The sequence below is a fragment of the Poecilia reticulata genome, linkage group LG17 (assembly GCF_000633615.1).
Source record: "Poecilia reticulata strain Guanapo linkage group LG17, Guppy_female_1.0+MT, whole genome shotgun sequence".
In the NCBI taxonomy this organism is placed as follows: domain Eukaryota; kingdom Metazoa; phylum Chordata; class Actinopteri; order Cyprinodontiformes; family Poeciliidae; genus Poecilia; species Poecilia reticulata.
In genome coordinates, this window is record NC_024347.1 from 4,956,014 (window position 1) to 4,983,342 (window position 27,329).

The following is a 27,329-nucleotide window of genomic DNA, read 5'->3' on the forward strand; positions in this document are numbered from 1 at the left end:
ACCAATCAGTAAACACTCATTCACCTGCGACAACAGATTGGTTTAATCAGTGTTGTTTTTTTTTATTTTTTTTTTCTTCCAGTAAATGTACATTCATGGCACTGTGACACTTTCTGACAACTATTTTATTAAAAATATGTCCCACAGTGACTCAGATGTACTTAACCGTCCTCTGAATGACCGTGTGTTGTCGTGTCCAAGTGTTTTTTCTGTTTTCCAGCGTCTCGTGCTGAGTGGATCGTCCTGTTCCGGGTTGTTCTGCCGACGGCTAGCATTCAGAGAAGCCGGCCCCCTGCAGCCCCCTGCAGAGCAGAGAGAACTCCTTCACCGTCTCCTTAACGCGACGCTTGTTTGTTTGTTCCCTGGAAGGAAGGACATGGGTAGGGAAAGCTGTTAAAGTTCAAGCTGAGACCATCAAGTGATTCCTGAGTTTATTCGCTGATTGAGTAAAACACAAATCATGGATAAAAGATTTTAGTTTTTATTAGTTTGACAGTAGAGGCTTTTATTTTAAAGATCTCCATAAAACTGATCAAAGAATTTTGTAGGGTACCGCAAATAAAAATATGTAAATTTTTAAATATCTTTTTTTTACAGTAGCATAATCGAGTTCTGACTGTTTTGAGAAAAAAAATCTTTAATTTGCATAAGCTAGTTAAGTACAAAAAAGAAAAATGTACATATAACAATTGTTTTAAAAAATAAAAATAACTGAAGCATTTTAAATCTTTTTTTCAGGTGTCTAAGAAGCTTTTAACTAGCAATTAATGGCTATGAATTAGCCATAAATTACTATGGTAGTTAGTTCTTAACTAATAATTCATGAATGAATTATTAGTTAGGAAGCTTTTAACTAGTATTTTACGACTATTTGTTTCCCTGGGGTATAAATAGGATGTGACACGGTTCCGTTTGTTTTAGACGCAGACATAATCAGAAATTGATAAACTAGCTGAACTAAATTATTACTATTAAGATAACTATTAGTCTATGAAGATTTATCACTGTATAATTATAAGTACTTCTTTTTTTTTGTGTGGAAATTTTATATTCAAGATGTCCTTTAATCTCCCATGGCAACCATTCAGCTGTGTAGAACACCTGTATGGCGCTAGCCCCGCCTTCTTCACAGAGCAGCCCTGATCCACAACGCCCTCACTCAGCTCCTTCAGACTAGCCAGCTGCAATTAGCAAACACCCAGAGTAGATTATAATGCTGGTAAAAACAACCCTGTTTTAAAGGGTTAATAGAGGAGCCATGTTGTGATGACTCCCTCAAGGCGGAGTTTCAGAAAGAGTAGGAGTTTTTAAAGAAACAGAGGCCAAATTTCAAGGCGTTAAATTCCAAAGTCAGATTTCTTTGAGGTCATATTTGATACATAACACTTTTTTTAATAAATGAATTTAACATAGTTACTTGATTGTGCTATAAAATAACACTATGTGCCTGGAAAACACATGAAACTGTCCCAAAATGTAATACCTGGATCTCAGCAAATGTTGGCGTACCTCAGGATCTGCTGAGAGAAGGTGTGCTTCTGCTCCGTAGTCACATGTGCCGATGGGAACCCGGGGGTCAGCAGGGTTTCTGTGAGCCACTGAGACATCAGAGCCGGACTGTGTCTGTTCAGACTGAGCAGAACCTCGGAGAAGTTCTCCGCCAGGCTGCGTGAAGAACCGCCTCCGACTGCCTGGGAGAGGAGCAAAGCAGACGCATGAGGGCGGCGACGCAATAATGCCGACGACAAGTTGGTCTACCTGCAGCACCGTCTCTGTCAGAATCTTTCCATCCGTCTGCAGCACGTCGTTCAGAGCCGGCATGTCCTTGCAGTGACTCAAAAACTCCGTCTGTTGGTAAAATGACAGAAAATGAAAATCAGTCGTATGATTTAAGGAAAAGTTGTTCCCGATCTGAAATGTCACACCTCCCTCCCCCGTCCCATTTGCTGCTTACAAAGAACAGGCAGGCTGCTTTAACAGTGGGCGTCTCTGGGAACTTGATGGACAGAATCCCTGCAGAAAAACAGGAGAGGATATTTTTGAAGCCCTACATTTTGTAGTTTTGTAAAGAACACTATCCTGCGCTGATGCTCACCCAAGTAAAACAGAGCTTTGACGTCCAGTTGGGTCGACGGGTACAAATCTGGACTCCTCTTAAGAATCTAAATGTTCGACAGAGAAAGAGTTGAGCAGGTGTGATGTTTTCACAAGTTTACTGGCTGTATTTGAATGTGCGTTCCACCAACCTGAGCATGGAGGTTCATGAATGACTCTGCGATGTCAGGATGATCCCTTGGACCTGCCGAGTCACACAGAGAACACAAAGTACTGTCACCCAGTGTTGAGTCGCTCAAAATCGCTTCAACTTGCTTCCAAAGATCCAAACTTTATTAGATTAGTTTTGAATGGAAGCTTTTCAGATTTTTCTGAATTTTTCTTTTCCCACTGGGTCTTATTTTCAACATACCCAGTGATGTTTATCACCTAAATCAGTGAATGAGCCAGTATTGTCTGTAAAAAATAAAATTATTTTATTGAGTGACATTGTTGTTTTTTTGGGGTTTTTTTTTTTTTTTTATCCTCCTAAAGTTTTTACTGGCCTATTCATCACCTGAGTGAAGTTGGCCCCGGCCCACACGTGTACGAGAAATTTACATTTTGGAAGCAAAATAAATCATGACTCAAATATATGTTACCTTGCTGGAATACAGACAGCGTGGTTGAGGTCAGCACTTCCACAAGACTTCTGACGTCCGACATGTGTTGCTCCTCTCCAGCAAAGATGTGCACCATCTATAGAGAACGTGAAATTAATCCTGGCTTTTCCACATCGAGCAATGTTTTTTTTTATGAAATGTTATTATTTTATCCCAGCTCAGATCTGTGGATCCGTGCCTGACGAGTCAGGTCCAGAGCAGGGGCTTGTGGGTAAGTGCTGTAGATCTGTCCCAGCATCTCACTCAGCTGAGCCACCATGGGGCCAAAGTCGTGCAGCAGGGTCCGGACTGATTTATCAAAGACCCCGCACACTGCCTAGGATGGGAGGGTCATTAAACATGCAAGGGCTGATGAAATATGTATATAACAGATGAATCGATAAGTGAGCTAAAAAAACAAAAGAAAAACGAAGAAAATACCTCAACTACTTCCGAGTCATGAAGCCATTTGCTAATGATGGTCTGGATTAAAGGGAACACTTGCTGCAGCACAACCACAACCTAAACGTGTAGAAGAATAAGGTAAAATAATCAAAAATATAACGTTTCACTTTATTGCGCCATTTTTATGGATTTATTTTTGGTAAACTAACTGGGTTTTGGATGCTCTGTGCAGCTGTGAGTCTGGGGCTGGGTTCTTCTTCGTCTAACCCATCCACATGCCTGTTGACATCCAGGGTGGTAAACAGGCTGGACAGCAAACCCAGGATGGACATGATGCCTTGCTTAGTGGCAGGGTCAGGCTGTTGAGACAGAGAGAAATGTGATTTTGACAGTTACAGATGTTTCTTGGTCTTACAGTCAATTTTTAGGTGATTTAGTGTGACACTCTAAGCCTCCAAACCTAATTCTAGCTGCAGAACTGATCACCAGCTTCATTTGAAGGGTCAACTAATTTGTTTAAAGGAAATTTCATCTCTTCTACACCATTATAATAATGTTGAGTTCAGACAAACCTCTAAGAGAAGAAAGTATGCTTTCTACTTTTGATTAGTGGAAGCTATGTGTGACGGGCCTATTTAATGTGTGCACACACAGGATGTGTTTCAGAAAAGGTTTCATCCACATAAACTCACACAAACCCATGTACACACTAGTGGGCATTTACCGTATCGCTTATAATTTAGCGTAATAAATTTCTTATAAGAATTTTCATTCATCATTGTCATGATAAATTGTGTTGGTATTGTCAGTTTTGTCTTTTTTTTATTTAGTATTTTCTCCACTGTTTGTTCAAGGAAAAATATAAATAAATACCAAAATATATGATTAAATGACATAAATGACATTACCGTTGCTGTTCCGTGATACAAATTACACTTGTTTTCTTTTTTTTTTTTTATCTGACTGGTAAAGAAACATGTCGTAAATAAGTATGTTTTTTTTTCAAAGCAGAATTTGTGGGGCTGTGCCAGTTATACAGTTAATAAAAATAAAAGAGTTGTAAGCAATCTTTATTATAATGGTACCACAATATTATAAAACTTTGATTCCATATCGCTCACCCCTACTACACATGCAAACACAAATATTGAGTTTTTTCAAATCTCCACTTTGGTTGGACTTTTTATAAGTAGTCGTTTTTAGTTTTACAAAACTGAGTTTTTGTATGTATGACAGGCCGAAAAGCATAAAAATGTATTTGTTTTCCCACATTTCCAGATACGTGTGGTCTTGGTCTAGGCTTTTATGTTTGCACAGGCCAGTTTTACAAAACTGGACCAACGGTTATTTGGTCCTTTTTGTAAACTCCTTTGTGCTTCAGGCTTACCTCCAGCCGAACCAGTGAGTCCAGCTGCTGAATGTGAGGGCTGATGAGGGAGTGCAGTCTGCCTAAAATCTCCTCTGCTGGCAGGGCTGACAGCAGGAAACCCAGGGCCTGCATCAGCCACATGCACTGGCTGCTCTGCACACACACACACCAATGCAGCTGGTTGTTTTAAAATTAAAAACAGAGCTAATAAGATGTCCAGGCTGCTTACTCACCTCATGGATTTCTTTCACCAGCACGTCCTTATGGAAAAGAGCAGAAAAGAAACAAAGTAATCAGAGTTGTGACGACGTGGAGGCGTGACGGGTTGCGTGTCAGACCTGAGACACGGTGAGGATGTCCTGAGCGTAGGGCGCCAGGTCCTGCCGGCACTCCCTGCAGATCCGCTTGAGTGTGGAGATGCTGGAGACGGACAGTTCTGCCTTCACAAGGCCCCGCAGCACCATGGGTAATATGCCACCCAGCATCACCGGGTGGTCCGCCAGCCACTCAGCCAGTGACCCTGCTCGACATTTTTTGCCTCGTCACTACAGCAGCCTAAAGCGGACTCCGGTTTCACAAAGATGGTTCGAACCAATTTCTGATTGCTTTCAAGATTATTTAGAGAATTTAAACTAGGGATGCAGCGATCCACGTTTTTCTGCTTGCAATACCAATACCGATATCTGAGGTTTAGCATCGGCTGAAAAACAGGGCTGAATTTACTTCAAATATTTATCTTCTTTTTTTTTTAAACAGGTTTTTAAGAGTCAATTATGGCAGCCAATGTAAAATATACACTAAAGAAACTGAAACTGACAAAAACATATTTAACTTGGTCAAACATGTTAAAATAAACTGCAACAAACCTTTCAAATGTCTCAGAAAGTGCAATTAGAAATTCTAAATGTAACGTAAAAAAAAAAATAAACCATGACGTCGCTCAGAGCACAAAGCATAGAATTAGATTGAATAGATTTACCCTTATGGATTGTCACACATACAATTTTTTTTTTTCCAATATTGGGACTGATACAGGTATTGGATCGATGCATCTCTAATTTAAAAGTTAGATTAAAAAACATGATCTGTTTTAAGTGACTGATTAGAACTTTTTACTTCAGATAAACCAAGTCAGGGTTTATACCTATGGTGTACATGACGGTGTCGGCCAGCATCACGTTGCTGATGTTGATTCTAGGGATCAGACCGATGAGACCAGGAATAACATCAGAGTAGTTCACGTCGATGGTCTCGGCTATGGACTGGAAGCCGAACAGCAGCGCTTCGATGTCCTTAAGAGAGCAAAAACAGCAGGTTTCAATCAGTCAGTTTATTCACTGGATTTAGCTAATTTCATCATTAATTCACAAACACATACTCTTACAACACTTACTACACAAACGTGCAGGAAGGAGGAAACAAACCTTGCATAAACCTGCCCCTTTCTCAGTAATTACAAAATAAATTGTTCATGCCTGTTTTAAATAAAATATTTATTCATTTTGAACTAGTAAAAATATAAAGTAAATGAATACATCAAGTTAATGAAATAAGTTGCAAACAATATATAAGTCCTCTCATAATTAATTCAGAATTATTATAAATTAATTCAGAATTATATTAATATTACGTAAATAATATGGAACCCAACTGAAAACCTACAGCTTGTGATACAAGTGCAGCTCCGTAAATTATATCACTAAAAAGTTCACTATTTCAGTGAAAGTCATATGATTATAACTTGCAGCTAAACGAAACAAAAACTTTGATTTCTCAGAGAAATCTTAAAAAAAACAAAAACAAATCAAAGTTGAAATTAGACCAACTGAATTGACAAGGATCAACGAGCCGAGAGAGGAAGAGGAAGTTAAAACCACATCCTCCACCCATTATCAGGCAAAGATCATATCCCCTACTCCAGCATCTCTCTGTCCAGTTTTTTAACCATATGGTCAGACCAACTATTGGGTGGACATGTTATACAGTACATGATCACACTTTTCAATAGCAAAAATGTCTTTTTGACTTGTGTACTATTCAGATTGTCTAAGTACTCCAAATAAATGTATTCTAATTTACATTTCACTTCAATCCACCTGCAGTTCACAAGCACTGGATGAAGTGGCATTTTTCTATTAGAAGGGCAGTACTGTCATTTTGTAGATGCAACACATATCAAATACAACTGAAAAGAAGTTTTATTTGGTAATTTAACGCCTTAAAATTGGGCCTGTGACTCTTTAAAAACTCCTCTTTCTGAAACTCCACCTTCAGGAAGTCATCATAACATGGCTTCTCCATTAACCCTTTAACAACGTTTTTACCAACGTTGCACTGAAAAGTAGCTCACATAACGAGCTCAGCAGATACGCAGTTTCTCAAGGTGTTTGCTAATTTCTTCTGGCTCGTCTGAAGGAGCTGAGTGGGAGAATCACCAGGGGAGGGCTGCTCTGAAATCAAACAATCAACTTCATCTATACCATTAGGTAGATTTGAGCATCTGTGAGGCTGAAGCACAGAAACTTGGAAACTGCAGCTCAGAGGAGGAGCTTCGTCCTTGAAGGCGGAGCTAGGTCCACCTAGGTGTTTTGTACAACTGAATGGTTGCCATGGGAGATTAAAGTATCTCTCAAACATTCAGGAAGGAATCAAAACAACACTTCAGGTATGTTTTTGATGAGGAAGWAATATAACATGATGTAAAGCTCAAAAAAAGTCGATTTTGCATAACACTGCCCCTTTCAATTCTTAAATACTTAAGTTTGTTGATGTCATTACCTGCCACACCGCTGACTGTTGGGGGTCCATGAGCAGCCTGCCCAGTCTGTCATAGAGGTTACTAAGCAGCTCCGCTCCCAGCATTTCATACACATACATCAGAGTATCTGAGATGTCCACCCTTGAGGATAAAACAGCCGAGAGGTTGAGGGTAAATTGCAGGTATGAAGCAGCTAAACATGCAGCAACTTGTTACTAGATGAATTTTGTTTACAAATCCAGATGTTACAGTATTTGTACTGCCAAAGTAGTTCCACATTTTGTAACATTATGACAAAGTATTTTACTGCAATTTTTATAGATTAAAAAAAAGGGGATTTAAATTTTTTTCTAATAATTTTTTGTAATTATTCAGTTTCCCACATGCAGACTGAACTCTTTGTCCATTCATGTTTTCAGATTGGATGGAAAGCATTTGTGAACATGAGTTTTCAGGTCTTGTCATAGAGTCCAAATGAATTTTTTGTCTGAACTTTGACTGGGCCACTGTATTTCTGTTTGTATGTTCAGGGTTGTTCTCTTGCCAGAACAGGACCTTCTTGATATTTGGCAAAAAAAATACATAAAATGGTGGAACCAGCAAATTAAAATGAATAGATATTAAACAAATCCAGATTTTAGCTTTTTTTGTTGTTGTTGTTATTGTTTTGTTATTTTTCCATTGAATTAATTCTGCATTGAATTTCCACAACAGAATGACCCAGTTATCAGTAATCTTTATTGTTTCTTTGTCATCATTAACTTGAAAACTAACTGTTTTTCTCTTTAAACAATTTTCCAAAAACATCAACATCTCATAGAAGAAAATTTATTAATTGTCTCTTCATATGTTTCATGTTATTCTTTGTTTTAAAACCAAAATGATAGTTCTTTTAAAGAATGATTTCCTGCAGTAGATAAAACTTTTTAAGTTGTCTTTTCACAAAAGGTTTTGTAACATTTCAGATCTAAACGAGTTTTGTGTAGCTTGACTGAGAGCAAAGACGACTCTTTGGTTTGTGAAGGTTGCAGACTCATGTGCTCGAAGGTGAATCTCCGCCCTGGTCTCTAGTCTTGCAGGATCTAATAGCAGTTTTCCTCCAGATTGCCCCGTTTTTAGTTGCTATATGACAGTTTCAAGACTATCATTAGATGCTGAAAGCTAAATTTCCAGACACCTGAAATGATATTCCACAATAACACGTATGGTTAAAAAAACGAGCAGAGAGATGTTGGTGTAGGGGATGTGATTCTTGTCCATTATTATTTATGTAAGAGATTGTTTGAACTTCCTGCATCTCTCTTCTTCTGCTCTACATCCACATAGCCTCCCTTTCAACTCCTCACGGATTTGGGGTCATCATTCAGGTATTTTTTGAGATACTAATAAGTTGCTCTCAGTTGTAAAACATCAACTTGTTGCCACGGTTATGAAGTTGGTTTGTTTTGACACTGCTTTGATTGAGCAAATTATTCTGTACCTGACCTAGGCTTAAGAGATGTTTGAAAACTTCCATCCCTAAGCGACTTACCTGTAAATTCGAAACTGCTCTTTGTCATCAGAAGACCAGGAGGTGTATTCCTCCTGGGAGGGATAGTGGGATTTGAGCAGCAACACGTCCACAAGCTGGAAGTAAACCGGCTTGTAGACCTGCAGGTAAACTGTCTGCTTCTCTTCCTCAAAAGATAAAATGTCATCCTGAATGTTCACCACATAGCAACAAAGAGAGGAAAATAACTCTATAAATAACCAATATAATTTGAACTTGGCCAACTTTTTGCTCGCTACGCTAAAAATCTGAGCAACCGTGAGTGTTTGTATGCCTGCTCTGTTTCCGTACCTGCAGCGTGTACCAGAAGGTGAGTGTCAAGGAGCTCGTGGTCTCATTAACCGGGTAGTGTCCAGGGATACCCGTACAGAACAGAATCATGTTCACCAAAGCCAGATACTCCTGCCAGTGGTCTAGTTGTTCCAGCAAAACCCTACCAGACACAAGCACATGAAAACACCTGTGGCAAACGTGGACGTTTTAGAGCGTGTGGATACCTGGAGTGCGTTTCCCCCAAAGCGACGGCGATGCGACAGATACCATGGGTGGTCTCCATGTCCCCGTCCTGAGCTGCTGTCTTCAGCTGGTCGTACAGGCCCAGCACCATAGGCATCAAGCTCAGCAGAACGTTAGCGAACCTCCACACAAGAAATGAAAAGACACTTAAAGACGCTTCACAACAAAACCAGCCATTCCCTTTCACATTCTGATGATAGTAGGCTACTGGGTTGTTGCCACAGCTGCCCCGGGGCTCGCTGACAGAAGATAGGATGCAATGTGGCGCCATTGGCTCTTCTGACCAACACTAGAGAAAAGGCGGGTTAAGTGGCTTGCCCAAGGGCACAACAGTAGAGAAGGACGGGGTGAGAGCTTGAACCAGTGACCCACCGACAGTAGTACGACAAACTTCTACTACTGTCGCCATCACTAGCAGAACAAGTCAGAGTCGGGCCTGGGGGCGGGGCCAATGACCGGGCCCCTCATGTGTATTGGGGAGGGCGTGGTTTGGGCCGCGTTTCTCGTTTCATTTTTACCCAGGAAGCACATTGGTTAATACCGTGAGTCAAACAGTAACTGGGACTGACTACTATATATTCCATTGAGGGACAGTAACTTTAACATTACATGCACCTTTCTGAACAGGCGAGGGCGCACTTTCTCCGTCTATAATCAGACATTAAAGCGACTTGAAACTATTCCTCCCTCCCTGATACCTCCAGACCCGGGCCCCCATGGGCACCCATCGGGGCCCGGGCCAGGCAGTCACCCCCCCAGCCTTCCTATAGCTCCGAGCCTGGTCGCCATCATCGTCCGCAAAAGTTACGGGTCACACCACTAGCTGTGTTTTCATTACAAATCTACGCAAATCTTTTTTGATATTCTGCTAATGTCGGAAAAACATAATTTCGCAATTGCGGTGTTTCCATTAAATAATAAATTAAATTAAAATCACATGTGAATAAGCTTGTTCACGCGAGAAGTCATTAAAAATCATGGCAGTGACTGATGTAAACAGCTATGTAAGATATATTCATAATTCAGCCATGGCGCTCATCATCTATCAACCTCTAGAGGAGACGTCAGCGGCTTATTCAGGCGTTGGAGCAACAAACTCCTTATACTTTGAAGCAGCTACTTATGCCGTCTTTTGTGGAAATTGTAGTCAATTTTACAGAAGAGCTATGGATTTCAACGTTCAAATGACACACAACTTTTTATGAACCGTGAATATACTGCAAAAGCATATTCGCAGTTCATAAAAATATGCTGTGAGAGCTCTGGTGGAGCCAGCTGCACATTGTCTGAAAACCCCACCCAAAAGCAAACCATCATCATTCTCCTTCTTCCTGTCGTCTTCTTCGTCGTTCAAAATCCGGCTTTTCATCACGTGACTCGTGTGATGTGAAAAAGTGTTTCCATTGCAGTTTTGCTATTTCGATATGGCTGAAAAATCACCAGATCTGATGGCCACCAAAGATCCAGCTTGGTGCTCACCTCTGACAATCCGGTTGTGTGATGGCAGTAACTATCGTCTCCACTGCGGTGTCGAACAACCCTGGGTCGGACAATGCCGCGAAACAGTCCTGGACCAATTCCTGGCTTTCCCCCAGCGGCACATCCAGCCCCACCCAGCTGGAGAGGCAGCGGAGAACTTTCTCCTTCACCTGAACGGACGAATCCTGACTTTGTAGGAGCTGTCGGAGCATGCCACACACCATGGTCCACTCCCCGGCCAGGGCTTCCCTCAGCTGGGTGCGACGGGCTCGGGCCAGACGGCCGCTTTGAAACTCCTCTGGAAGTACGGTGAGGAGCTCCAGGAGAGCAAGGCAATGTACATGGGGTTCCTGAGAAGCCTTGGCACCAGGGTTGTCTTGAGAGTCCGGTTTCTGAGGTTGGAATGCTCTCACCATGTCTGCCACCGGCTCAGACCACGCCTGGGGGATGAGGTTAAGAGCCATCGAGGCCAGCGCCACACACAGTCGAGTGAGCACCATTTTAGGACCAGAGGAGAAGCATAAGATGTGGGAAAGAAGTTGCATCCTGAGGTCCTCGTGCTGCTCTGCGGGAAGGTCGCCCCAGTGACGGCAGATCTTGATGTGGAGCGTGCTGGCGCCGAAAAACTGAACCTCCGGGATCTGCGAAGAGACACATTTGAAAATAATTTAATCAAAACTCAACATATGACCAACTTTCTGCAGGATGATGAACACTCCCCAGCATTCTTGCTTTTAGCATGTCCATCTTAACTTCTTTTCCTAATCAGTTGTTAAAGGCTAACAGAATCCCAAAGATAGAGATCAGAATTTTGTTACTGATTTCAATTTAAAACACAAAACAGAACAAACCTGATGTACTTTGTGTTTACTGAAAAGTCTCAGTCTTTCTCTCACTCTCACAACCTGAACAAACCAGAGATGTCCATGAAAGTTTTTTTTGTTTGTTTTGTTTTTTTGTTGTAGTTCTCTGTTATAAATACAACAAATGCACACTGAAATCAGAATTGCATCCATAAAAAGCAAAGGTTTCCAAGTAACCCTGAGTTCAGTTGGGCTCCCATGCATTTGAATCACAGAAAGTTTTTGGGTTAAGTTATTTCTTAGCCTTTCTGACTGTGTGTATCTCTTTAAATGGTCTGTTTCATTGCTGAGACTTTAATGCTGTAATTTTGATTAATCACATAGATTTTAACGTTTATTTTTGTACACAATTAATCCTTTTTTGTTCTGATCAGAACGTTTGTATTTACATGTTTCCGCCCGTAAATGTGACACACAAGCTTAATCCGCAAACAACAGCAACGGGTGACAAAAGTCGCCTCTCTCGACCCACTGGGAATTCATTTTTTGCTTCAAAATATGATCTGATGGGACTTTGGAATAGACTTTTGTTGTGTTCAGGCTAAAAACAGTCACCCTATAAGCGATGCTATTCAAACCTAAAGTAGCATCCCAAGGCTAATGTTAGCATCCACAGTCCACAAGAAGTTCTATGAATGATCAGAGCTTCTTGAAACACCAGAACGGATAGAATAACACTTTGCACCAATCTGGATGGTTGTAGTGAGAGATTAAAAATAATACATATCTTTGTTGTTGTCTATTAATAATTTAGCAGCAAAATGGCTTTTTGAATTGAAAATGTTTCTTAACTCATTTAACTGAGTTAATGGATTGACCTCAAATTGCATTGCTAATAGTAGTTAGCACCACATCAGTTAGCAAATCCCACGGTTTCTTTTTTTAACTTGCAACATTAACAAGCTCAATCAGGTGCGACACCATTTCCAGATTCACACCAGAAGTTCAGACTTCATTTTAACCTCAGAAGCTAAATACAGGTAACTTTAAGTCATCGTCCTTTGGTAAAAGCTTCCTCACTGAAGGGTGTTGTTTAGCGTGCCCTTGAGGCTTACATGTGGTGCATTCACTGGAGCTAAGGAATTTTGATACCAACCGACCAATCACCAGTCAGAACTAAGGTGAAAATCGGCAGATTCCGTTAAATCGGCGCATCTTTCAGAATAATAATAAAAAGAGGAGTAGAGGTAGAATTTGGAAAGCACAACCTTGTCAGGGCTGAGCAGGGCCCAGCAGAACTGCCATGCCTGTGCTGAGGCCTGGGCTTGGGTCAACCACTTCTGAGCTACGTTCTTACGCTCCATGTCCGGGTCGAAGTACAGCTGGTAGAGAGCCTGGAGGGGGACGAGCCGGCAGACACAGAGAGGCATGTTAGTAAGTCAAGCAGAACATCAACAAAAACGACTACAGGAGGTATTTAACTGGCATGAAGTAAATTTAAAATATATATATATAATATTAGCATTTATCAACAATCATGCATGCTGGATGACCAGTTTCTTAGATAGTAAAAATGTGTTGTCATAGGAACTAATCCGAAGCACATGCTGTTGGTTATTATTAGGACAGCATATGCTTAAAGCTGGAATCAAGTTACAACTGGAGCAGCTTCCAAAACGCTAAACTACAAAAACTAAACCCGTTTCCCAACAGGTGTTTTATTTTGTATTTTATTCTAATGCTAAACTGACTAATTAAAAGGACAAGTTCAAACAAATATGTCAAGTTTAGGTCACATTGTGCATTTAAGACTCTCTAACAAGCTTTGCGCATTTAAAGTAACTCACCGTCTCAATGTTCTCCTGTGTGAACTCCAACTCCACCGGGTTCTGTCCCGGGATGGGTGCGGACTCCATCGGGCGCAGATTTAATAAAATCTATTTTTCTTACTAATTATCCTCACCTAATTGAAACTAGAAAGTCTGCTAAAGTCAGGTAAACGCCTCAGCCCTCCACACAGTCCACGCGCGTGGCTAATTTTCTCAGGTGTGACGACATGCTGGCCTCTGGGAACAACAACAACAACAACAACAACAACAACAACAACAACAACAACAAAAAGCCAGAGAAAAAGAAAATAAATAGACTCGCTGCTAATATATTCTAAAAACTAAAGTGCTGCAGGTCGACCTGCGCAAAGCTTGCAGTCGTTCACCCTTTACGAGGCGCTCCTGACGCAGACAGCTGCGCCTCTGACGCACCGACGTCTGATTGGAGCAGCGCGGCACGAGCCACCGCAGTCGGATGCGGTGCAAGAATTTTCAAACGTAAAGTGATCGTGGACGGATGAGAGCGGAGTTTTCAGGAAGGCACCGCAGCACGCATGGACGTTCTTTTTAATTTTTTTTAATTTATTTATTTTTTAAATGAGTCTTTTTCTTTTCCAACGCACCCACGCAGCCTGCAGGCCACGCAGCCCCACCCGCGTGCTCCTCTTCTGCCCGACTCCCTCAGGATATTTTTAGCGCTTGGTGATGTGCCCTGTCAAATCACGTAACGGAAACAAACAGAAGAGAGAGGAAGAGAGAGAGAGAGGGGAGGAGAGGACAAAGCTGCTGAGGAGAGGCGGTTTAACTGAGATCTGCACAGAAAAGAAGGTAGAGGAAGCCCGATGAGATGAGATTTGAGATTCATTTGGTGTGCTTCTGGTTGCTGTTGGTTACCGGATCGCCGCAGACTGGAGGTAGGATGATGTTCTCATCCGTCAATATAAAATCCAGACAATATGCTTGTGTGTCCGTCTTGACTTAACTGACAAATGATCTTTCTTTGATTTTGAGCTTTTTCATAAAAATTTTTCCACAAATTCGGTGTATTTTATTGCGGTTTTATTCTGTGGAGCATCATAATGAAGTAGATTTTGGTGTAGAAAATAAAGGAGGATCCACACCCTCCTAAAGTAAGCTGTGCGTTGGTATTTAGACTCCATCAGGTAGTTACATCTAAAGCTGGATAGATTTTCTTTCTTCTTTTCTTTTGCCTGTTGCATCTTGTTGCTCGATCTCATTCAGATCGGACAGAAAACATCTCTGAACATCAGTTTTCAGGTACGGTCATAGATTCTCAATTGGGTACAGGTCTGGGCTTTGATTAGACCATGCAGGGCTGTCCAAACTTTTTCTGACATGGACCAGAATCATCAACTCCAGGGTACTGCTGGGCCTTTTTTTTTGTTTACATTAAAAGTTTTAGTTTGAGAATTTTGTTCTTGCTCAACAATAAACTCAGCATGAAATATTTTAATTAAACAAAGCAAATAGATTTTTGGTAGGAAAGGAATGTGTTAATCATTAAGATCAAAATCCTCCAAAAAACTTTTGTGCGTTTTCTTTATTGAAAGCGAGGCAAAACACTTTACTAATTTATTTTGGGGTCTCGACTGAAAAAAAACCTGAAAACGATTTGATCTTTTCTCAGCAATAAAAACATTCCCTCTTTATTTGAAAAGAACCACACATTCGGTGGCTCTTTTAATAGTTTTAATAGTTTTGTACTAACTGAATAAAAAAAATCTGCATCAACCTGCGCTGGTGAGTCAAATTTGTATCATTCAGGGGCCGCACAAAATCAGTTCAGGGGCCACAAATGGCCCCCCCAGCCGCACTTTGGACTCCATTGGATAGAATTTGCATTCAGCTGTAGCTCTGACTGTATTTTAGGGTTGTTGCCATAATGGAAATAAAGACTTTTTCAGCCTCTTAACAGGTTTTCTTCAGTGTTGTCTTTCCATCTTCTTCCGTCTTCCCATTAAATCATTATGCTAATCATAAGCCCTCCATGTGCAATTTAAATGAGGCCAGTGTTCTACAGCAAGAGTCCTTCCTTCACATCTATTGTTTGTTGCAATTGTGCTGCTAGCGACATTAGCATGCTAACATTCTAAGTGAAGCCTGTAATCTGAGATGGAGTCGGGACATTTTATCAGTTCTGACACTGCACATCCTACCTTGACAGAACATCCATGTGGAAAGACAAACATGTTCTGCTTGTGAACAGTCTTTTTTCATTAATGAACTGGGAGGGGTCAAAAACCTTCCCCTATCCCTTCCTGTCTTGATGAGCATCGCTTCTCTGATTTCACTGCCGAAAACTAAAGATTGGCAAAGACGATTTTTATGCAACTGATACATTTGCACACATGTATGCTTTGTTTTTCATAAAACACATTTTTGAAAAGCCATCCTCGTCAGTGTAATTTGTCAGGTTTTTTTTGTGTGAGATCATGTTCCCACAGCTGCCTGCTCATCAGCGACGACTACAGTTAGTTTTACCTGTCAAGTTGTCAACATAACGCGTTGAATCTTAAGTGCTTTCCTACTAATTGTCAACACGATCACAACTAGGTATCAAAGTCCAACGGTATTTCAGGAAAAGGTTTTAATTTTTTTTTAAATAGCAAAGGAGACTTTGACAACCTCATAGAGTAGGTATGCTGCAGAATTTGGTGTGTTTTGGTTAAGTAAAAAAAAAAGAGAAGTAGGTGACCTACACACCAATCCTCTGACATGTCATCAGTATAGCAGATGATATGTCATCATCTTCTAATTAGCTCATTTAAATTAATTTGAAAAGAATTCAGCTATTAATTAGCAAATCAACAATGATCACTTATTAATAATTGCAAAATAAACAAAAAGCCTGAAAACATAGTACTTTTGTGGACTGAATGCATATTCCAATAATTGCGTTGTTATTTCACAGGTCAGAGCCATGCTTTGCCTACTTCCTTTACCTCAACCCCGTTCCCTGCTCCCGCTGAGACCCCGGTGAACAAGTTTCCCCGGCAGACACAATATTCTGCAGGCAGGAATGAAACTTCGGGTGACCTCCCAGCCCCTGCCGCCACCGCCGCCCCGACGGAAAGCATAGTCCGATCAGAGACATCAGCAGATGCAGGACACCCGCACGTCTCGAGTTCCACTAAAGCTACATCTTGGTTCACAAATGCACCCACTGTCACAACTCCATCTCTCTCAGGTAGCAAATCTTTACTTGCTTCTCTCGCTGCAGTGCCTCACAAATCAATGCCCCTTAAGTGGCAAACGTAACTGTGTATTTATGCAATTGACCAACACAAAACTGGGGCAGAATTTGGAAATGTAAGGAAAAAAAATAGGAGTTAGCTACTGGTTCCTATATATTTCACAATATATTATTACTTGTGTATTTATTCTAGATTTTTTAAAATGTATTTTCAATATTTTTTTCTGGGTTCTCCAGTAGCCAAGCAACAACATTTTGTTGCCAAATTCACTGTCATCTCTTTGTGCAGTGACAACAAAGTAAGTCCAACTCTAACTTTACAGAAATCCTCAACTCCGTTGGGGGGAAATGTGTTGCCAAGGCAACTGCTGGTCATTCACTCCATAAATTTGTCAGTGAGTGAAAAGATTAGGCAAGAAGAAAACCTTATTGAAAAAAACATTAAAAGAAATTCTGACAGCCAATCAGAGCCAGGAGTCGGGCCTTAATGCTGTCAATCATCCTGGTGTACTTGCTGCTAAATGAACTATTGGTGGAGAAACTACTTATGGTTCCAGGAAAACTGTTTATCTGCCATCTTTGTGGACACGCTAACTAGCCTTAGCATTGATGTCAGGTGGAGAGAAGAGCAGCACATTCACAAGAGTGATTGACAGCATTAAGACCATCCTCCTGGCTCTGATTGGTTGTTTCTAATTAGCATTGAAAGAAGGCAGAGAAGCGTGATTTTATTCATTTCTTTTTTCCACAGATTATCTATCATACCAAAATCAAAAGTGTAAAAAACATTTTTTTAAAGTCCCTTTATTAGGTTGTCATATTAAACAAATGTAAATAAAGTAAGCTAATTTGATTACATTTGACAAATTAACCCATTTTTGTCTTAAGTTGGAGCTCCAGTCTCTTTTTTTTAGTGTAACTATGATGTTAAACTAACACTCCACATTTCACCAAACCCCCCATTCCTACGGAGAACAGGATGGTCTTCCTGCTAACAGGAGTGTTGGGAACATGAGGGAATACAGGCAATACTAAACATTTATCATCTACTAACCCCTACATATCCAAAGCTGCCAGAGACACACCCTAAAACACTAATTGCTGGAAGCAAAGCAAAATATGATTTGACAGTATTCTGAGCAGCACCTGGCTACAAATGCAAATCCAAAAATTAAGTTTTCTTCCACTTTACAATTGTTCTCTGCTCGGTGTCGATCTGTCGCCTAAAATCCTAACAAACTGAGTTGCAGTTTGTGGTTGCAATGCCACAAAATGCTCACTACTTTGCGATATCACCCCAATGCCTTTTTTTTTTTTTTGCAAGGTTCTGCAAACTGTGGCCAATTATTTTCATCTGCATTTATGTGAGAGCTTTGTTTATTTCTGGCCTTCTGGGTCTGCAATTTCTCCGTTTCAGTGTGTTTACTTTGTCCAGACTAAAGCCTTAAAATATAGCAGCCCTTACAATAAAACGCTGCCTGTTTGCAAACGCAGGTCATTTTCCCAGACTCGGTTTCCCTGCCGGCGGCGTTACCGGAAAACTGTCCTGCCCTGACCTCCACTTGTGTCGTAGAGTTATTGAAGAGATTCCCTTTTTCCAGATCGGGTAAATATAAATATAACCCCCTCAGCTGATGCTGAGTAACTATTTTAGGAGAAATAACCAAAAGCGAGAGTAAATCCAATCTCACTCATTTTTTAGTACGTTTCTTTTTTCTTTTCTTTTTTTACTGGTTATGCAACATGAAGCCAAACCCAAACAATAACCTCTTTAAAAAATCTGTCAATTGTTAAACAAGTCTTTCTAATTAACTTCAATTACAGTTTGAAGAAAAAAGAAAGTACACCCTCTTTGAATTCTAGCATCTTATGCAGAACAGACCTGGCCTTAATCAGATCTGAAATGATTTATTACTTGTCATATTATGTTTAGAGATTTGCAGAAACAACAATAAAACCAACCTCTGACCGTTTTATACTCCAACAACAAATGTGTAAAGAAACATCAGCATCTTCAATAATTATTGTGTTCATTTAGCATAAATGCTGCGTCATGATGTTTGTCTTTTGATGGCCATGAGTTCTATGGTGTAACATTTTATTTCCTCACAATCCCCTTTTAACTATAATGAAATGTGTAATATTTCTTATCATAATATTAATCAGCAAGTTTAATTTATCCCTATAGTTCCCATGGTCTTTTTCTTGTTAGAAATGTTTCCATTTTTTGCTTGATGAATTTGACTGGCAGCCGATAAAAAAAAATAGCATCAGAAATAACAGTTAAATCAATTATTTAAACTTGTATTTTATTTTTAAAAAAACATAATTGAATAACAGATCAATTTAAGGTACCAAATGTACGACGTTCCATTTTATTTTTAGTTTTGCTTCCCCACACCCCCCTCATCTTCCTTCCAACTTCCTGAAGCCCCAACAGCGCCCTCTGGCGGCCGCCACTTTCAAAAGCACTGTGTTAGTCTGTAGTTTGTTTTGCACACTAGTTGGTGAATTAGAACAAATAAAATATTTAAAATAATGTAAAATCTAGAAAGTCGAGGTTATTTGTACAGTATAAGCTGTACCACCATCACCATTATTATTATTATTATTATTATTATTATTATTATTATTATTATTATTATTATTATGTTGGTGTGATGACTACAAAGCCAAACAGGTTCTATGTTTTTAAAGATAATTCTTGGTATTATTATGCATAGATAGTTTTTGCTAAACATTATGGCAGCAGCTTCGTTGTTGGGGGAGCGATTGGGTTTCAGGAGCAGGGTGACCTCTGCTGCATTTCCTCTAAAGAGCTCTCTGTCCTGTTTTGAACCGACACACCTTCATCTGCCGCAGACGGCCTTTCATCGGCACCGACCGCTGCGAGCTCCACCCGTCAGCAGGCCACCTCCCGTAGGTACTCCCCGACCGGCGAGGCCCACTCCACCTTTTCATCTGGAGCCACGACCCCCACCTCTACCGCACACACACCAGCTCCTGGTTGGGTCCCTGTGGGGCCCACACACCGGGAGTTTCCGTCGGAGCTAAACATCGGCGACGACGGTTAGGAGACGTAACGAGCGTGGCTTTTTTTTAGAGTTTGAATTTATGATGTCATTTTAATGATTTGTTCTCCATCATGTAGACTCGAAGGGGTCCCACCGACACTCCAGCTCTCCTCTGGACCCCCTGCTGGCCGGTCTGTTGTCAGTGTTCATCGTTACCACAGCTGTGGTCTTCACTGTCCTCTTCTTCAAGTTCCACCAGCGGGCGAACCACCCTGAGTTCCACCGGCTGCAGGACCTTCCCATGGTAAGAGACCGCTCCATCAACACATTCTCTACTCAGTCTTTGATGTTTTCCCTCAGTTTTTACAGTATTGTTATTCTTTTCCTAGCATGTTTCAATTCACAGGAAGTGACCTATCTGCCAGTAATATTCCTATTGTGACCGGATGGCTGGCATTAGGTTAAAAGAAAAAGGTTTCTACTGCTCTATTGTCATGAAGTCACACTGACAGAATTACTGGGCAGGAAATGTGGTAATGACTCACAAAATAGCCTGGTTAAATAGGCAGTATTATGTGTTTTCCATGCACATTGTGCAATTTTATTGCTTAATCATGTCAGGTGCAGGCACGGAGCTTTTTGGGGTCTGGGGGGGGTGGCTGCCCCCTGGGCCGGGCCGGATGGGTGCCCATGGGGGCCCGGGTCTGGAGGTGCCAGGGAGGGAGGAATGGTTTCAAGTCGCTCTAATGTCTGATTATAGACGGAGAAAGTGTATGTAAGTAATGTTAAAGTTACTGTCCCTCAATGGAATATATAGTAGTCAGTCCCAGTGACGGTTTAGCGAATGTGCTTCCTGGGTAAAAATGAAACGAGAAACGCGCCTCAAACATGCATGAAATAATCAACGCAACACTCCAGGTGTGTTTTTTGATGAGAATAAAATTATATGATGGTGAAGCTCAAAAATATTTTACGTAATACTGCCCCTTTAAGAAAGGAAACAAAAATTCTATGCTTCCGTTTTTGCTAAACAAAGAAGTAAGTCTCCTTCTCTACGGGCGTCGCTGTTGCTTCTCCTTTGAGGTCATCGTGTTAGTTTGTAATTCTCTCCGTAGGACGATTTGATGGAGGACACGCCTCTCTCACGCTACGCCCACTGACAGATTCTCCTCTCGACTCCGTCACTCGCACTGTGGAGAGAACATGTGCCGAAAAAGAAGCAACCTTTTGGATACGTGGAGAAGCATACGTCTTCAAGAAGATTGGTCCAAATGACTGACTTCTCTGTTTAAGGCTCACTATTGAAACGCTTATTTTTGTCGTTTTTGGTTTGAATCATCAAAGGTTGTAGAGTCACCTAATATTTCTTCCACATTCCCATCCAAGTCCTGGAGACTTTTCAATCTCACACAAAAAGTGCAAATTCAAGGCACTTTCGCACAAATAGCAGCACTTTCAACGTGACACGTATTACACTGCCCTCTGGTGGACATGTGATAACTTAGGTCGAAAAATCCATCCAGGTTAAATAAAAACCTCAGGTGATTGTCGGTCTGAATGAAGATTTAGGGTTCTGACTGAGAAACATCACTGGAGATGATTTAGGTGACCAAATATGAGTGAAGTGCACTTTCAATCCAAACTGCTGCCTTAAAGCTGCATGAGGTAATACAGAAAGTTCACACGTAAATTATATTTTTACTCTACAGTATTTGAAAAACCAGATGCACCAGTTACTTTTTTTCTTTTAAACTAAGAAAAAACATTCAGTGGTTGAAATCAGAAATATGTGGTGAAGTTTGGTAAACGTTGTGAAACGTCTCGGTATCGTTTCATGTCGGAGTAAGAATCCTGAAGTTGGTGATTGTTCCTTAAATTGAATGTGCCAATGCACATTACTTCCCAAGTAAAAGTGCTACAATGAACACACATATGAAGTTAAAGTGAAACTGAAAGCTGTTGTGTGGGTCTGAGCGTCGGGTGTCTTGCAAAAGCATTCCTAGCATTTTGAACTTTTCCACGTTTCATCATGCTGTAACCACAAACGTCAGCATATTTTAATGGGCTTTTATATCAAAGAGAAACAGATTAGTGCAGAATAGGAAAAAAAAAATCCAATCCAATTGCCTTCAGTCAACTCACGAGTAATGTATTATAAAACAATATATAAAGCTTTGGAAATCTCATAAAATACTGTTTGATAGTTCATCTGAAAATTAAAATAGCACAAGCAGTGTTACAACAAATCCAAAGAGGCCTCTGACTCAAGACTGCTGGTATCTGACAGTATCATGACATGCTAACAGCTCAAGTTCCAGGGACAATTTCCATAGTAACGTACTGGATGACATCATTAGTTGTTTATAGCACTGCTAATGCTAATTGCCTCATTTGCTTTTGCCTCTCCTCTTTAAATCTTTTGAAATTTGCTGGTCAGATGATGTTTTGGTGAGATTGAGTGGAGAAAAAAATGGTAAAACTTCCATCTCTATGCAAGCAAAACAGATACAGAGTCCAAGACTGGTAGCTGAAGTAGGATATTAGAAAATCTTGCGAAGATGATTATTTTAAATGTTGCAGTATTAGAATATTTTGCGATGGTAGTCAATATTGCAATATCATCCACACATGAAGCACGGATTCTCCTAATCCGTGCTTCATGCGCTACACAATCTTTAGCATTTTTGGCAATGTCTGGCTAAATATCACATTTTTATCATTTGGATTAAAAAAAAACTTCTTAAAATATGTTAGCCAATAATTATTTCATGCCAATCTTTTATGATATGAATATTGCGCACACTATGATATTTTCGCGATATATCATGCATCCCTAGCTAGAAGTTTAGGAAAATGTAATCCTGCAAAATATTCACTTTTGTAGGCTTAATAAATGCACGCCACACCTTTCAGATTTTTACCTTGCTTGTAGTTGCAAGCCAACAGAATGTGGAGAAAGTTCAAGGGCTTTGAATTTTGCAAGATTCTCTGCCCTGTCAGAGTTTTGCTTTACTCTCACTAAGGATTTTATGTGTTTAAAATGTAATAATTTAAGTGCTATGAAAGATCACTTGTTTAGTAATAAAAAACCCCCATAAAAACAGTAAGTCTGCTGCCTTTGATATTGCGGGTGGGGAACATTACACTACTTCACTTTTAGCCTCCTTTTTAAACCGCTCGTCAGGTATTAACAGTGATTTATGATAATTAAGTCAATAAGATATTGCTCCTGTCTGAGCGGGCACAGCGGACTTTAAACAATAACTCAGTTTTAAAATAAAAACAGGCGCTCCCTTTACACACACACCTACGTAAACACACCCTCACATTCTTTCATTCAGCCCCACACCTTCTACAGTAAACCTCATAAGATTGTGTGATCTGCAGCCAGAGAGTGTAAAAAGTAGAAGTGTACAGATTTTTAATATACAAAGGCCAGAATTAACGTCTGGCTTCAGGCAATCATGACAGTAAGAACGTGTATATCATGTAGGCTTAATGCAAACAGATGGAAGTCGTGTTGAAACTGACTGATCATTTTCAGTGCAAAAATTACACAATAAAAGCCACAATTCTCCATAACGAGGGTCCAGCTTTTACGTTAATGCAGGTGAAATCATCTGAAGTGGGAGTGGCTGCATCTAGAAAAAAAAACCAGTCGGATTACTTTCCAACTTTAACACAACCAGTTAAGCAGGTCAGAGCTGAGCGGATACGCTACGAGCAGTCGCCATAAAACATGATTCTGATTGCCGACATCAGCAAATCTAAATCATTTCTGGAACAGCCGCGGGCGCGCCGGTCCCGCCCAGCCCAGCAGGTGGCCCCCGTAGCTCAGAGTGGTCAGCATCAGCCCCAACAGGGCAACGTTGCCAAACGCACCCCTCATCCTCTTCTTGGGATCTGATATAAACGGACAGCAACGACAATTTTTAGCACACGGGATATTATGTAAATAATGGGAAAAAAAAAAAAGTGGCAAGACGGCTTCTACGAGATTATGCGGTAAAATTCTTTTTACAGTATTAGTTTGATTTATTTATCTTGTCAAAGGAAAAAAAAATGTGGGTGTTCATTTTAATATTCTCACCTTGCTATTCCTACGTTTAGAAATGTTAGAGTTCCAAACTAAATATTTAATTCAACAGCAAAACTAAATATTTAGATATCGAGTTAGGAAGCTAAATATTTAGTTCCCAAATAAATTTATTTTAACTAAATATTTAGTTTCAAACTAAATATTTTTTTTCAAGCTAAATGTTTAGCTCAGGCCTACATTTATAGCATATTTTTTGCTAGTTTCGCTAACTAGCTTAATATTTAGCTAGCGAGCTAAATATTGATAAACGAAATATTTACTTGGTCTTCTAACTAAGCATTTCATTTGAAATAAAATTTCAAATATTTAATGAACTATATATTTGGCTTATGAATTAAATATTTACTTTGGAACGTTTAAAAATGTAGGAAAAACATGGTGAAAATATAACTTTGAAAAATGAACACCCGTTTGTTTTTTTCCTTCTCTCTCTGTGACAGGCTAAATAAACCAAATTATTGCCATTAATCGTTTTATTTTTACTGTGCAACTTTCCAAACCGAGGCCCAGGAGCTTCGTCTCACCTCCAGTGGAGTATCCATGTGCGTACACCACTCTGCTAACGATCCACACGGCTCCTAACCCACTCGCCAGACGCTGTCAAACGCAACACAAAGGGAACAAATCAGTGTTGGCTTTAGCTGCTGGGATGCGACCGCATCACCCTTATCTGGATGGGACTACAGCAGCATGCGAGTGCAAAACAACAGCAAAAAAAACTCACGGGGCAATGCAAACCACCAACTGCCAGGCAGAAGAGAAAGGGGGCGTAAACCTCCAGCCTGTTAAAAGGTGATAAGAGATTGTCAACCTTCACCTGCTCTCCCTCCCCCTCATCAGTAGGTAAAACCAGAAGGTGTGTGCAGGCTTCTCTGGTTTCTACGTATGAAGCTGATACCTACGTGTTCTGGTGCGCGCGCTGGATGCAGTTGAAGATGTGTCCATGTTCTGGATCATCGCTGTACATTTTTGGGTACTGCAAGAGAGGGGGGGGAAAAAAAAAAGAAAAAAAAGAAAGAGAAAGCAAATGTAACAATTACTCCACTTCCCGCCCCCCACAGGGTAAAGTGACATCACCCTCACCAGCACTTTGTACTTCTTCCGGGCTTTTCCCACTTTGATGGCCAGGTGTCCAATCATGATCATGCTGGCAACACCAGTCAGCACAACGTAGCCGTACTCCTTAGAAAGCGCAACCATTCTGGCAGAGCTGACAGAGTGACACTTGGGAGTAGTGTTAAAAACTAAAAGTAAATACAAAGAATAACCAGAGATTTAGGCTTATTGTTTCAAAGACATGCAAACGGATTTGTGATGAAACTAACTCGTCCAGCCGGGTGACGATAAAAGAGAAAGTGAACCGAAGGAATGGAAGCAAACAAACACAGGTTGAGAAAGGACGAATGAACGAGCGGAAGGTCCAACAAGAACCGCAGCGCAAACATGGCCAGAAGCGGACAGGAATCATAAGTTCTGCTTAAGGAGTTTGTTACCTGGAAACTGGGAGAGAGGTTGACTCCGAGTCCGACCCTGACGTAGAGACGCTGCAGTGTCAAAGCAGGCGAGCGCTGCGAAGCTTCTTCTTCTTCTTCTTTTGTTTTTTATTGGCGGCTGGCGTCCAACTTAAGGTGCATTTACCGCCACCTACCAGACTGGAGTGTGATCATCAGAGATCACAGAGGGAATTTAACATACTGTACCTCATTAAATACATGTATGAATGCATGAGCATGCACTGACTTACACACACATACCTACACATATTCTAAATGCGACTCATTAACCCAGTGTTATTTAAGAGCCTAAATAAGAGATTTCTAACATAATTTGATTTATTACCTAATAGATTGATCATAGACAGTCCTATATTCTTTCTGCTTAGTAATGACTTTAAAAGCTGACGCTCCTCTGAGTATTGATCACATTCTAACAAGACATGCTCCACTGTTTCCACCTGATTGCAATAATTACAAGCCCCAGTCTCATGCTTTCCTATTTTAAAGAGCGAACCGTTAAGTCCAGAATGCCCAATTCTAAGTCGAGTCATAACTGCTTCCTCTCTCCGCCTTCCACTCAGACAATTACTACGTCCCACACTCTTTTGAATTGCATATAGTTGTCTCCCATTATCATGGTTATCCCAAACCTTAATAATTTCTTTTTGAATAATAGATTTACCCTCAMCTTTACTYAAAGRAACATTCAAATGAACAATTTCTGATTTCAAGGCCTGCTTAGCTAGAATATCTACTTCCTCATTTCCTTCTATACCTGGATGAGCAGGAATCCAGACAWATCRAMCAAAACATTTCTTGTTATGTAGATGAACTAATAATTGGTATATTCTTAATATCACATCTAATCTGCAAGATTTGCCAGATTTAATACTTAATAATGCTGCTTGACTATCTGATGCTATAATAAATGTACTTACTTCCCTAATATCATTATCAAGCAACCATTCTAAGGCCAATATAATGGCTGATAATTCAACTGTAAAAACAGCTAAATGATCAGCTGCTCTCCTCTTAATCAAGACTTTATGATGTGGGATATTCACTGCCGCCCCAGTTCTACCATTATTTATATCTTTAGATCCATCTGTATATATATCTATGTTGTCTTTATATCTTTCAAAATATCTATCAACTACAACCCATTCTGGAGCCTTTCCCTTTTTAAGAATTTCCCTCAATTAAAGATCAACTTCTGGAGGTATAAATAACCATGGTGGAATTTCAGAATGAGGAACTGTAACACTCTACTGGAGCATAGTTAAACCAAGAGTTTTTGCCTTTATGTCTCCAATCCATCCAAAACTATTACAATTTAATTCATGATGTTCCCAACAGTCCTTCAGCACCATCTTAGCTGGATGATCATACYTATGTCCTTGTAGGTTCACCCAATACATATACATTAGTTTCAACCTTCTGAATCTTAAYGGAAGTTCACCAGTTTCTACTTGTAGAGCAGTTAAAGATGATGTTCTGAAAGCCYCACAACAAATCCTCAATCCTTGTGTTTGCTCACTATCAAGTTAGCAGCTGCCATATATGCTATACACCCATAATCCAGAGTAGATCTCATGAGAGCTTGATAGACTCCCAACAGTGCACTTCTTGAAGCTCCCCATTCCTGTCCAGAGAGACATCTTAACACGTTATTCACTTTTTTACATTTATTTTGAACCGATTCTATTTGATGTTTCCAAGTTAAGCTTTCATTAAATATGACACCTAAAAACTTCAGTTTTCACTTGTTAAAGCTTTTGTTTATAAAGGTTCAAATTAACTTCCTTATGTCTTCTATAAAAACAAATAACTTGAGTCTTTGCAATTGACATCCTAAATCCCCATTTATTAGTCCAACCTTCCACTTTCAAAATGGCATCCTGCAACTTTTTCTGCAAATATACCAGATTATGTCCCCGCACCCATAGAGCACCATCATCTGCAAATAAAGATTTGCCTATACTACTATCTATCTCATCAAAAATGTCATTAATCATAATATTAAAAAGAATTGGGCTACACACACACTACCTTGAGGAGTACCATTCTCAACACCATACCTAGTAGAGAAATTTGCCCCAACC

At 40.2% G+C, this 27,329-nt stretch overlaps 3 protein-coding genes across 3 annotated transcripts; 1 reads left to right on the forward strand and 2 right to left on the reverse strand.

Annotated features, from left to right (window-relative positions):
- Positions 1-66: 66 nt before the first annotated feature.
- Positions 67-13,794, reverse strand: LOC103479022 (importin-13-like). The gene is made up of 21 exons (XM_008433222.2): positions 13,423-13,794; positions 12,844-12,969; positions 10,773-11,413; positions 9,275-9,415; positions 9,069-9,210; positions 8,760-8,926; positions 7,249-7,369; positions 5,615-5,762; positions 4,809-4,990; positions 4,704-4,730; positions 4,489-4,623; positions 3,311-3,460; positions 3,138-3,218; positions 2,896-3,033; positions 2,697-2,793; positions 2,247-2,299; positions 2,096-2,162; positions 1,955-2,013; positions 1,759-1,848; positions 1,510-1,691; positions 67-362 (listed from the first exon to the last, which is right to left on the reverse strand). The coding sequence occupies exons 1-21, from the start codon at positions 13,489-13,491 to the stop codon at positions 269-271; spliced, it is 2,910 nt and encodes a 969-aa protein (XP_008431444.1). The 5' UTR covers positions 13,492-13,794; the 3' UTR covers positions 67-268.
- Positions 13,795-13,924: 130 nt separating this feature from the next.
- LOC103479020 (flocculation protein FLO11-like) lies at positions 13,925-22,735 on the forward strand. Its single transcript, XM_017310084.1, has 5 exons — positions 13,925-14,318; positions 16,337-16,612; positions 19,481-19,687; positions 19,770-19,936; positions 20,748-22,735. The coding sequence occupies exons 1-5, from the start codon at positions 14,252-14,254 to the stop codon at positions 20,790-20,792; spliced, it is 762 nt and encodes a 253-aa protein (XP_017165573.1). The 5' UTR covers positions 13,925-14,251; the 3' UTR covers positions 20,793-22,735.
- A 301-nt stretch (positions 22,736-23,036) lies between these two features.
- Positions 23,037-25,336, reverse strand: mgst3a (microsomal glutathione S-transferase 3a). Its single transcript, XM_008433223.1, has 6 exons — positions 25,225-25,336; positions 24,815-24,975; positions 24,634-24,707; positions 24,456-24,513; positions 24,256-24,328; positions 23,037-23,535 (listed from the first exon to the last, which is right to left on the reverse strand). Exons 2-6 carry the CDS (start codon positions 24,929-24,931, stop codon positions 23,405-23,407), a joined length of 453 nt encoding a protein of 150 aa, XP_008431445.1. The 5' UTR covers positions 24,932-24,975; positions 25,225-25,336; the 3' UTR covers positions 23,037-23,404.
- Between the last annotated feature and the right edge of the window lie 1,993 nt (positions 25,337-27,329).